Source organism: Akebia trifoliata, chromosome 3, assembly GCF_017979445.1.
Source record: "Akebia trifoliata isolate Shusen 1 chromosome 3, ASM1797944v1, whole genome shotgun sequence".
In the NCBI taxonomy this organism is placed as follows: domain Eukaryota; kingdom Viridiplantae; phylum Streptophyta; class Magnoliopsida; order Ranunculales; family Lardizabalaceae; genus Akebia; species Akebia trifoliata.
This window is the reverse complement of record NC_141377.1, coordinates 4,298,795-4,311,168: the sequence shown is the minus strand read 5'-3', so window position 1 is coordinate 4,311,168 and position 12,374 is coordinate 4,298,795. Positions and strand designations below refer to the sequence as shown.

General features: G+C 34.7%; 2 protein-coding genes across 2 annotated transcripts; one reads left to right on the top strand and one right to left on the bottom strand.

Annotated features, from left to right (window-relative positions):
* The first annotated feature begins 1,843 nt into the window (after window positions 1-1,843).
* LOC147405626 (uncharacterized) lies at window positions 1,844-5,359 on the top strand. Its single transcript, XM_086433422.1, has 4 exons — window positions 1,844-2,265; window positions 3,356-3,436; window positions 4,127-4,266; window positions 4,973-5,359. The coding sequence occupies exons 1-4, from the start codon at window positions 1,951-1,953 to the stop codon at window positions 5,229-5,231; spliced, it is 795 nt and encodes a 264-aa protein (XP_086289548.1). The 5' UTR covers window positions 1,844-1,950; the 3' UTR covers window positions 5,232-5,359.
* A 247-nt stretch (window positions 5,360-5,606) lies between these two features.
* LOC147405625 (spermidine synthase 1) lies at window positions 5,607-11,967 on the bottom strand. Its single transcript, XM_086433421.1, has 9 exons — window positions 11,544-11,967; window positions 9,059-9,135; window positions 8,806-8,928; window positions 7,933-8,037; window positions 7,047-7,119; window positions 6,893-6,964; window positions 6,596-6,791; window positions 6,341-6,470; window positions 5,607-5,886 (listed from the first exon to the last, which is right to left on the bottom strand). The coding sequence occupies exons 1-9, from the start codon at window positions 11,734-11,736 to the stop codon at window positions 5,821-5,823; spliced, it is 1,035 nt and encodes a 344-aa protein (XP_086289547.1). The 5' UTR covers window positions 11,737-11,967; the 3' UTR covers window positions 5,607-5,820.
* Between the last annotated feature and the right edge of the window lie 407 nt (window positions 11,968-12,374).

The following is a 12,374-nucleotide window of genomic DNA, read 5'->3' as shown; positions in this document are numbered from 1 at the left end:
GATATATAATTTAACAAATTAGAATTTAATAAGTAAGAGTTGGAGTGTCAATAAGAGCTCTCTAATATAAAATATTAATAATTAGGAAAAATTACTTATAGGACCTTAAGGGGATTTTTTTCTAGATAGTTCACAAATTTTGAATGTTCTCTTAATAGTCCATTTAGTAAATTTTTCTTTTCTTAAGAGTTCCTAGATCTCATCTCATTTGCATAAGGTCATCTCGGAATACTCAAACTCTCTCTTTTTTTTTATTATTATCTTGTTCATATAATTTGGTTTTTCGATGATGTTTGATCATGAATGACGAAGCGAGAATGATATTTCTTAATTTTGAATATTTAGATGTATTTTTATTTATTTTGATGATTTATAATAATAAAAAATTGAAGAATGAAATTGAAATTCAATTTTTTATTTATTTTTGATGATTATATTATAATTTTTTATTTGTAATCATGATTTACGCATTTTGGGCATTTTGAGGAGATTTATCACGTATCGAAATTGAAAAAATAGGAAAAAAATAAAAATAAAATGTCTGATTCATATTAAACTGTGAAGTTCACCATTTTTTATTTAATTATTGTCAAGTTTGACGATTTTTTTACAAAAATGTAATATGGACTAGATTTTTTTTGGTTTTTCAACTTCCATACTTAATTTCCTCGAAATTCCCAAAATTCAATTTCCATACTTATGGTGTGGTAATTTATTTCTGTCTACTCAATTTCCATCCTTGTACACTTGCTCTTTGAAAAAAAATAAATCTATAAGGCAGTGTTTGATTTGGTATGGGAACACGGACTCTTGGGATCTGGGATTTAGGAGGAATTTCAACGATTGAGAATTGACGGAAGTTACATCTCTTCTAGATCTCCTGAATTCGATCCAATTTAGAGAAAATGAGTAGGACAGAAGGGAGTGGGTCAAGGCTAAGGATAAGAAGTTCTCTGTTAAGTCTTTCTATTATTGTTTGTTGCCATCGGGTGAAGTCTCATCCTTACCATCTGTCGTTTGGTCCGTTCATGTTCCCTCTAAGGTATCGTTCTTTATGTGGCTTGCCTTGTTGGGTAGAATCCTTACTTTGGATAATTTGATAAATCGATGGTGGATTACTCCAAACTTTTGTTTTCTTTGTTCTAGGGATGGAGAGTCTGTTAATCATATTCTTAGTCATTGTCCTTTTTCTCGAGTTATTTGGATGTTTTTTTTAGCTCGCTTCCATGTGGATTAGGTTTGTCCCTTATTTTTTTCTGAATTTTTGGAGGGGTAGAGTTTCAATATCTTTTATTTTAGAAAGAGGCTTCTCTGGGCTATCCTGCCTTTTGCCATTGCTTGGGGTCTTTGGAGAGAGCGCAACAACAGGATCTTCCATTGCAAAGAAAGCTCGTCAAAGCTCGTCTCATTCAGTGATCTTAGAGATTTTGGGACTTCTATTCATGTGGTCTAAGATGAGCAAAGACTTTGAGGGAGTGCGTTTCCAAGATTTTGTTTTTAACTGGGATATCTTTGGTGTTAGTTAGCTCCCCGCAGGGCATGTATTTTTGATTTCTTTCTGCTTTTCCCCTGTTGCTTATCTAATTTTGTTGTTTAGGGGCTACCTCAGCCTCCTTCTCTTTTTATTTATATAATTTATATTTATCAAAAAATTCCCAAAATGCATAAATCGTTAACAATCACAAGTGCTGTTTGGAAATCTACCGTGTGAAAAGGGTAGGGAGTTTTTAAGAAAAGAAAAATTTACTAAATGGACTGACCGCGTAAAACTTAGGAACTAATTAGAAAAAGTCCCTTCTCCAGGGTCTTTTAAATAATTTTCCCTAATAATTATTGTACAGTCAACATTTCACCTCCTACAATGAAGGATGCGTACTACGCATCAATCCAAGCCGTGCGCGCCTCCTTAATTGCAATCGTGTGTGTTGGGGGTGCGCAGTACGCACACCAATGCCAGGCCCCGGCCCTCACACCATGTACGCCTTGGGATCTGGTGTGGGTCTGATGAGTCTCTCTCATGGAAAGTTTAGCCCACATCACTGCTTCGTCTACGCAGCCAACGCTTTCTTGGGTCCGGATCTCGGCTCCTTCTCTGAGTGGCTCACTTCCACTCTCGGCTTAGCCCAGAGCTTCGGCTCTCTACTCATGGAAGCCGTACACCACCCTTTCTATTACATCTTGATTCTAGGGTTTCCCTTGTCTCTGTTCTACAGTTGGGTCTCTAGGGTTTCTCTCAAAAGGGGAATTCTTGATTCCATTTCTGGGGTAAGGAAGTTTGATCTTTTTTTTTTTAGAAGAATTTAATTAAGTTTGAATTCTGAACTCTAAAACCCCAACTCAAATCTCAAATTTCTAGTCTTTCTGCTTAGTTATTTGAGATAAAAATTAAGAATTTATAATAATTTTTATCGAATGTGTACCTGACTTGGTTTATAATTATTTATTAATATATATATTTATAATCAAATAATTACATTTCTGTTATAAAATAAGAGGGCTGCTATTGGCACCCCGATTTTTACTTATTACAACCCAAATAAAAATAAAGTGAACGATTAAGAATAATTAAAAGTTGGGGAGGGGGTCTAATAAGTAAAAGTTGGGGTGCCAATAGCAGCTCTCCAATAAGGTGGATTAGAAGATGCTTAGTCAAATGATCACATTTCTATTTTAATTATTAACAAATTAATATAGATTTTTATTATCAAAAATACAAAAACCCATTTGACTCAGCTGAGTTTTATTGACTCGATCGAGTCTATGTGAAGGACGACTCACAATGAAAATCGGCCAAGGCATCTCAGTTACCACGTCTTCTATTATTGAAATTGTATTCATATCCGCTCTCACTATCACAATCCACAATCATATAGATCTTTGTTAGTTCGTTTCATTGTTTTAGAACTTTAAAATCATATATTCCTTCTAATTGAGGCTGTATTCGGTTCGTTGAATATTTCCCAAACCATTGCAATTGACTTTCGCTTAGTTTATAGCCTATGGAGCTATTCTTACTACATTTTTTTTTTTTTTGTAATGTGTTTGTTTCTAATTTAATCTTTCCTAGTGTTTCCACTCATCTATCTAAACATCCTCATCTCTACTACTATAAATCTATTGGCAGCATTTGGTTTTGCAATCTTCTTGAATTATGTCACTTTATGGATATTTAAGTTTGCATGATTGACGTGAGTTTCAGATTTGTCCCACCCCATTTGACACATGTGTTGGCCATTTTGTAATGGGTCGGGATTCTCATTTTCATTTTAGGGTTACTAGCTTTATAAGATTTGTTCCATGGGTTTCATTACTTCTAAAATCCAACTTGTGTTGTCTTTTGGGTTCTGTGGTGCAGGTCCCTCTTAATAGAATGCAATGTTTACTACTGGTCTCTGCTGGTTCTTTATCACACTTTTTCTTAGATCACTTGTTTGAGGTGAGCATTTCTTGATATCAGACTGAGTATGATATGCTTTGTTAGTATAAAAGTTTTTTTTTTTTTTGCTGATAATAGTTATGCTCATATATTATCGTGTAATTTAAAGTCATATAACTTATGGGTTGGGATCCATAGACTCATGAAAGTGAACTCATAAGTCATTTTTTATTCCAACCGTTGGAGTCCACATATAAATGATTGGGATTATGTGTGAGCACTACCGAGCCCGACCCATAATTTCTTGTGAGGGGTTTTATTTACAGATGGGGGAACGTGTGTAAACAACCAATAATGAGCTTATATATATTACAAGGAAAAACCCTTTATGCTTTTTAAAGGGAACTTGTGTCGCTTCTCGTAACCCTTTTTGAATATCCAAGTTTTAACCCAAGACGGGCACAAAAATTCTCCTGTCAGTCTGTTTTGGGCTATTTAGCACTCAACCATGAGATTGTCCAGGTAAATGGTAGTCTTTAAGACTTATAAATATATATATCATAGATATTTTAATTGCTCAAATTCCTTAGTTCAGTCTACATTGAACTTCTGCGGTTTTTGTGCACGCGAGCTTTGTTTCTTCTTTTGTGTTTTTGTTCTTTCCCCAATAACACCAGCATAGACTTTGCCCATTTGAATTGCCTTCATAGTTTAAACTGGCTGACCATGTATCACCATTTAAATGGACAGGAAAATGGCCATTCGTCAATGTATTCCTGGATATTGAGCACTGGTTGGTGGAAAAGCCGAGCTCCTGTCAACCCTGACGCCGTTGTTGTGGTTGGATTATTGTGCATTTGCTTAATAGGGGGCTTCATTTTCATCAACAGGTGCTACTTTCAGATTTCATATAAATTCCATATATATTTCTGTTTTTCTTTCTTTTTTTCCTTTTTTTCGGTTTGCTTTTATGATCCTACATGTTATCATAGTTATGACTGCAACTTAAGCGGTTGGCCCAAGAACAACCTGGGCTCAACCTGGTTGATGGGTGAGCCTAGGCCGAGTTATGTAGAACATGAGTTGAGCTTGGGTTAGAATAACTCAACCCGATCTTAATTTAAGTTGAGGGCTCGGGCAACCCAGCTCAACCCAAACCCGAGTCTAGATAATAAAATATAAATATTATTATATCAATTGTATATCTTTTATTAGTTTTAAAGCGAATTTTAATTATTTCTTGTTTAGGATATAAATTTTATTTATATTAATTGTATTTCTTGCTTAAGATATAAAATTTCTTTGCTAATCAAAACAAAATTCGGTTTGTTCAACCTGTCCAAAACTATTTTAACTCGGGGTAAACCCAGTTTAGAAGCTCAAGCTCGGGTTAATAAGCTCAGGCTCAATGCTCTGGTTGAGGGCTCTGTCACATGAGTTTAGCCTGGGTTTACCTTGCATCCCTAATTGTAGAGTGCTTGGGAAAAAAAAAATACTGAGAATCACTGTTTGAATTTATGATGGTGATGAGCATGCTAGAGATATTTGTAAAATCCCCATAACTCTAGAAGCTAACACACATTCTCTGTTCTGCAGAGTGAAGCCAACCAAGTCCATTAGAACACAATCGATTCAATCTATGAAGCTTATTCTTATCATTGCAAGTCTATACAGTCTCTGGTGCGCTAGTCAGATATATTGGAGAAATCCTCCTCAGCCCCCAGTCGGTGAAGAGGCAGATCTTGGAGTTATAGTTTTCCTTGCTATTTATTTCTTTCTCCCCCACGGATTGTGTATCATGTCCATCAACTCCAAAGACTTCTTCACTGACACTGCAGAGCAGCTCCCACGTTAAGTCTTACAAGCTATGCTTACATGGTGGGTGGCTTTAATGTAATTATGATCTCGTCAAAGTTTGTTTTTGTTTTTTTTTTATCGAACAATTTTAATGTCAGAAAATAAAAATGAACAAATTTTACTTCATTTTCTGTTGATTGGATTGCCATGGCCATTAATTGCAAATTTTTTTTTTTGAATAAACGGGCTTATTTCTTATTCAAATATTTTCTTCAAATGTTCCAAAGTTGGTTGATCCGAGAAAGAAATGTTCCAAAGTTACTCAGATTTAATTTCATCCATCTAAAGCCATTTCTAACGCTAATAATGTAAAGAATTATACCAATTATAACAGCAAAATGGGCTTTCCTGACAATTTTGAAGATCTAGAAGATAAAATAACCATTTTTGGAATAATCTATTTATTTTGGATTTACTGAATCAGCAGTAGAAAAAAAACAATCTCTAAATTCCTCAATGACTGGAATACAGTTCTCTCTCAGTTTAACATAAATACCAGGTCAGATGCCACATTGCCCGTTTCGCTAAATATGATTGCTAAGTAAATAACGACTAAACCACGCGCCTCATCATTCTCGGCACTCTTTTCACTTGGCTTTTGAATCAATCACCTTCTTTGCAAAAGATGGCAAACAGAATGCAGCCGAATGGATCTGGAAAAAAAAATAATCTCAAGTAAGAAACAAACAACTTAGATACAAGTAGGGCTGTCAGTGGATCGTATCAGACCAGAAATTCGATCTGGCTCCAATCGGATAACTTTGGGTCTGGAGCGATCTTTTGGATTCCGATAAGGTTTCAATTTGATAGCTTATTGGATTGGATATGGATCAATCACGTCCCGATCAGACAATATGTTATAAAGTATATAAATTATATTATATATTTGTTGAGATATATAAAGTTTATTTAGATTTTATACATAAAATCGTGTTTGGCACAATTTGGTTGTTAATGGATTGGATCTGCATCTTAATATTGATATCCTATAAGGGTCTGATCCAATACTTACTGGATCGGTACTAAATCGACCCCAATCCATTGACAACCCTAGATATGAGTGCATGTATATAGAAACTTTAGACAGGGAAAGAAATAGAGTATCACCTCTGAGTTGTAAAACTTTAAGGGGCCTTTTACATTGGTATGACTTTCTTTCTCATCGATGGGATTCACCGGATGCTTGAAATCGACTGATGGTCCCTCGGTAGAGCAAAGCATGAAACCAATCACCCCACTATGACAAAATTAACCAATAAATTAACAAACATAAACATCCATTCTCTTATTAGTGAAGAAAAATGCTGTATAAGTAGAAAACATTGAAGATAAAGAATCTAGGTTGTCCCGAGCATAGTGAACCTTGGATATGTAGGAACTGTTGTCCATGCATAGTTGACAGAGCCTTTGAAGATCTGACGGCAGTTTGTGACAATATCTTCGATGATGTGCATATGAAGCCAGATGCTTTCTGCTTGAGTACACACAACTCCTCCAGGGCGGAGAGCCTTCGCCACTGACTTAAAGAAGGGTTTCTCAAAAAGCTCTTGTGCGGGTCCTGGTTGAAGTAACACAGAATCACGAATCAAAATGCAGATTCTCATGGAATTTGAAATTATGTGGTTTGAGAGAGACACAGAGAGAGAGAGAGAGTATTACCAATCGGGTCGGAGGAATCCACTATGACGGCATCATAAGTACCTTCGGGAACAGCCTTTAAAAATGCAACTCCTGCGGAATTTGTAGAAAATAAACTGAGTAAATGAAATCCAACCCAAAAAAAAAGAAATAAAATTAAGGAGAGTAACTATACCATCACCAATGTGGAGAGTTACACGAGGATCCTCGTACCCAACTGCTAGGTCTGGGAAGAATTGTTTAGAAACCTGAATGAGAATAAAAGAAATCAGGAATTGTACTAGACTTATCCCAATTATTGCTAGGTTATGAATATCATTGTATGTCCGAAGGTCACATGTATATTGGCAAGTGTTATTAGAGGTACAAAAAGAACTAGTCTGGCACTAAAAGGCAATGGAAAAGGTGAGAAAAAAATGATGGCAAAGACACAACTAAAGGACACCTCGACCTCCTTGTAGAAAATGATAGGAGATATCCTATTAAGGGTATCATGATCATTTATCTTCTTCTAAGGTTAGATACATAAAGCCTTAAAACCAAAAACAAACATTTCAAGATTTTCACATTTTCAGTATTTACTATTTAATCCTCTGAATTGAAGTACCAATTTTTTTCTAAAAGACTAGAACCCGTTCAATAGAAAAATTCACAGTTATAAAAGTATGCCAAAATGTTTTTTTTAAATAATATTATATAAAACAAAAATAAAAAATATAAAGGTATCAGGTATGTACATTTTGAGGAGGAGGAGGAGGGGAGGGGAGGGGGGGTGGGGGAGAAGAAGCCTAGCCAGACCAAAATACAAGCCCCAAGGCAAGGCCACCCCCCAATTGCCTAGGCGTGGTGTGGGTCGCGTAACACTTTTGATAACCTTGGTGTTAGGAAGTCAAATTTAGTTGGTACATAAGAAAAGCAAAGAAAGAAAGAGAAAAAAATAATTTATAGGTGACTAAAGTTTAATGGGATCCAATGTGAATGAGCTCAGCATGCACTCATTATCCGTAAAGCCAAAGAGATCCGAGGAAAAAGGAACCACAAAAAGGTTATTAGTTACTCACATCAACAACCATTCCATCAATTTCGCAAATATCTATCTGTTCAACAGAAGAATGGCGAGACACTTCCCGAAGAACACCACCATCTCCTCCTCCAATAACCAATACCTGAAGAAAAATGCCTCACTCATTGAACAAGTATAAAAAATAGAATAATAGGTGTAGAACCTTCATGCAAAAGGATGATGTACATCCATTGTTTGCATTCATCTTAAGCAAACAATAACAAAAAAATTGTAGCAAAACTTCAATCACAGCCATCATGTGAATTGGAAACATAGTGAAAACTACATGCTAGATATCACATGGTGTTCAAACAGAACAATAGGGAGATGTCCATAGAAGTCATATCTACTCCAATTAAAACTAGAGAACAGAATCTAGAACAATAGAACTTGGGGATTATATGGACTTAGACATGCATGGCAAATCTTTCCAATAAATTAAGGCTTTTTATTTTATTTTATAAATTAAGTGTGTCGGCATGTTGGTACCAACATGATGCCTGCATGGAGAATTCTTCGAGAATGGAGTATCCTTGTTATATGGTCTTGGACTATTTTCTGCATGCATGCATGTGTTTATATGGAAAAGTAGGAAAGAGTAGATGGCATGAAAACAGATACCATCTATGCATCTGATGGGCCTCATAGATAGTTTTGGAAAAGCTACATGTAGTGTATAGCTCCTACATAACAATATATGGGATTCTTTTTCTTTTCCGACAAGTAAAATAAGAGATAAGAAATTCTTGTAAGCAAGACTGTTAAAAATACAAATAAATCATCCCCGTCATCATTGAAGGGTTATCCCAAACAAACAAATAATAATAATACATACAGAAAGTGTTCATTATTTCTCATATGATGAAAATACCTTCTTAGGGTTTGGTATGGAGCAAAGTGGAAGGTGAGTGATCATTTCTTGGTATGCACATTCGTCCCTCTCTGTGACCTGAATCACCCCATCCAAGACAAGAACCTTTCCATATGTTGCCGACTATAATAAGAAACAACACCACAGTACATCGCAATTAGTATTAATCTATGTATAATCCTTGAGAAATCTTTGATCAGACAGAAAAAAAAAAAAAAAAGAGCTTTGGTATGTTATTGAGAGAATCAAATACCTGAAATACCAATATTTTTTGGTATTTGGATTTTCCTTGAAATAAGATCTTTTCTACCTTTAAGGAATGTGCCTCTCCTGTAAAGAATTAGACAAAGCATTGTCATTTGTGTGTGTCACTTTCACTTCTTTCATTGTTCATCAAAGGTGAAACAGAAAAAAAGAAAAAGAAACACTAGTAAACATGAACAAGGAAAAATCGAAAATTCTAAGAACTAATTTATGAAAGGAAAAAAGAAAGAAAGAAACAGAATTACAACAATAGATAATATAGCTATGAATATAATACACATTTATAAAAGTTTCCAACTTTAAAATTCTACATACGAATGTCCCACCAATACCCAGAAAAAAGTTATAAGCATGCATTTAAACAGGAGAAGACAGGAACTCAACAAATTAAACATAATTTAGGTTTGTAAATATAAAGATAAAGATTTAACCAGTCAGAAAGATTACAGATCATTTTGCTGAAACGAATAGCACAAGTATAACATGATGAACAACTTAGGCCCCACCATTATGCGCGTTGATAATAACAAAAGAAATCACAGAGTTACTAAACACAGAACCTCTTTTGTGCATGAATCTAGCCAGCTATCTGATATGTGGTAAAAACATTTGTTATCCAGAGAACAAGAATCTAAAATTACCTATAGGCTTTTATTCCTCTGTAACAAAAACAAAAAAGAACCTTAAACCAAACACAACGAACAAAAAATTTCGGATTCTAAATTGCAAAAGAAAAAAAAAACTAAAGTTTTTGGAAGATGATGACAGGCCTTTGATAGCTTAGGTCCAGCTTCTGTGCCCTTTTTTCCAACCTTCTCTAGCCTTTGTTGGTCTTTGCAAGACTTCATTAACCTTCCTCAAATGCCCTTCATAGGGAAATAAATCATCACATAACTCAGTAAGAATTAAAGTAAACTGTCCACATTAGTTATTTCAAACCAAATTGGTTCGAGAGACAGACTCCGGGATAGATGCCCATCCAAGCTGAGCTCCATGAAGAATTCCCCAAACTTAAAATTAAAATTCAACGGTGAAAAATAACTTTTTCGGATTTTTTTTCTTCAAAGTTCATAGAGTTTTATCCTCTACAACCCTGAAGCATCGGATCATGTAATAACCTCCCTCTCTTTTCTGAGATTGTTACCCACGGATCCAAGCACTACTCGAGCCCCTAATCCCAATTTTAGCTATTCATCCAAACTCTAGCATTCTAATTCCTCAATAATCCGATGTCGAGTAATCTAAGGCTTCTATCTAAGAATCAATTCTTGGCCAACCCATCCAAAAACTATCTGTTGAATAGATATTATCCCAAACTCATCCACGCCTAGTTACTGTCGTTTAATTCATCTAACATGAATGTGAACTAACAGCAGAAAACCAACAATAACAAAAGCTGATGATTTCAACAAGAACAAATGAAAACCAACAAAATCAAGCAACCTGGGAATTCTAAGAGAAACCCACATAATCAAACCCCACAATAAATAGAACCTAGTGATCATAATTGCAAAAAAAACATGGTCTAGAGTCACAATGGGCTAACTTCAGAAAACCAGACAACAGTATCAAAACTCATGATTTCAACTTGAAAATAATAATAATAAATCAACAACAACAACAACAAATATTCTAAAGATTCTAAGATAAAGCCATATCTTAAACACACATAAAAAAAACACAACCCAGCAATAAAAAACAAACATGTATCAACAAAACACAAGATTTCTTCTTGAACCCAAAAAAATAAAGAAGAAGAACAAAGAAACTGCAGTTTCTCTTAGAAACCCATATCTTAAACCCCCACAAAAAACATAATCCAGTAATAAAAAACAAACAAATATAAACAAAACCCAAGATTTCAACTTGAACCCAACAAAATAAAGAAATTCTAAGAGAAACCCATATCTTAAACCCCCCACAACAAACACAACCCAGTAATAAAAAACAAACACACATCAACAAAACACGAGATTTCAACTTGAACCCAAAAAAATAAAGAAGAAGAACAAAGATTCTGCCGATTCTAAGAGAAACCCATATCTTAAACCCCCATCAAAAAAAAAAAAAAAAAATACCACCCAGTAATAAAAAATGAACATATATCAATAAAACCCAAGATTTCAACTGGAACCCCAAAAAATAAAGAAGAAGAACAAAGATTCTGCAGATTTTAAGAGAAACCCATATCTTCAACCCCACACCAAAAAAAAAAAAAAAAAGAACACAACCCAGTAATAAAAAACAAGCAACAATCAACAAAACCCAAGATTTCGACTTGAACCCAAAAAAATAAAATGAAGAAGGACAAAGATTCTGCAGATTCTAAGAGAAACCCATATTTTAATCTCCACCAAACAAAATAAAAGAAAAAACCCATTAGTGTTAAAAACAAAAATATATATACAAAAACACCAAAAATCAAGCAAGCAACAATAAAAAGCTTAAGAAACAAAATAATAAGAGAAACGCACCCGGCCACATTGGGCTCATCTCAGAAAACCACCCAGGAATTACAGATGAGATACAATCAGGTTCTTTACTGTGCTCCATCTCAACAGAAACCGAGACACCATTCTCACTCAAGGATTCATCATCTCTCAGCCTCTTAACAGGCAGATCAGAACCCAATGCAGCAGAAGCAACAACACCACTGTTTTCTGCCATGGAACTAATACTCAAGCAAGTTTTTTTTTTTTATTTAAAAAGCTTTTGTGAAAGAAAGCACAACAATCTCAATCTACTTCTATTAGTATATAAAGATGGAGAATCGAAAAAAAAAAATCTGCTTAGGAGAGACGCCAACCCTCTCTCTCTCTCTTTCTCTTTCTCTTTCTCTCTCTCTCTCTCTCTTATGGAGAATCACAGAAAAAGAAAAAAAAAGGGAAAAATTAGGAATTAAAAGTACAGATGGAATGATAGAACTCTCAATTAGGGTTGGATATGGCTTCTCGTCATCAAAAATATGCCACGAGAAGGGTTTCTTAATGGAAAAAATAAACCCTGTGTTTTAGATTATTTTACGTAATTGCCATTACTTCTTTGAGGCTATAATGGTAAATTTACTCACTCTTTTATTTATTTTTGAATTTTATCTAAAAAAAGACAAATTCTATTAACAAGACACCAATGTTTTTTAAATTTGTTTGCTTATAGATCAGTGTGTTATAAGTAAAAGTTGGTGTGCTAACATAAACTCACATGTAGGAACCAATTTTTTTTTTTTCCATAACGCGTGAATATCCCTACCTTAGGTGAGACTAGTTTACTTGGGGTCTCACACACCATCCCACCTTGTCACGTGT

Coding starts and splice junctions, on each gene's coding strand:
- LOC147405626 (XM_086433422.1), top strand. CDS start 1,951: ATGCCAGGCCCCGGCCCTCACACCATGTACGCCTTGGGATCTGGTGTG. Junction 2,266..3,355: donor TTCTTGATTCCATTTCTGGG/GTAAGGAAGTTT, acceptor TCTGTGGTGCAG/GTCCCTCTTAATAGAATGCA. Junction 3,437..4,126: donor TCTTAGATCACTTGTTTGAG/GTGAGCATTTCT, acceptor TTAAATGGACAG/GAAAATGGCCATTCGTCAAT.
- LOC147405625 (XM_086433421.1), bottom strand. CDS start 11,736: ATGGCAGAAAACAGTGGTGTTGTTGCTTCTGCTGCATTGGGTTCTGAT. Junction 7,120..7,932: donor TTGATGGAATGGTTGTTGAT/GTGAGTAACTAA, acceptor ATTCTCATTCAG/GTTTCTAAACAATTCTTCCC. Junction 6,792..6,892: donor GGATTCCTCCGACCCGATTG/GTAATACTCTCT, acceptor TACTTCAACCAG/GACCCGCACAAGAGCTTTTT.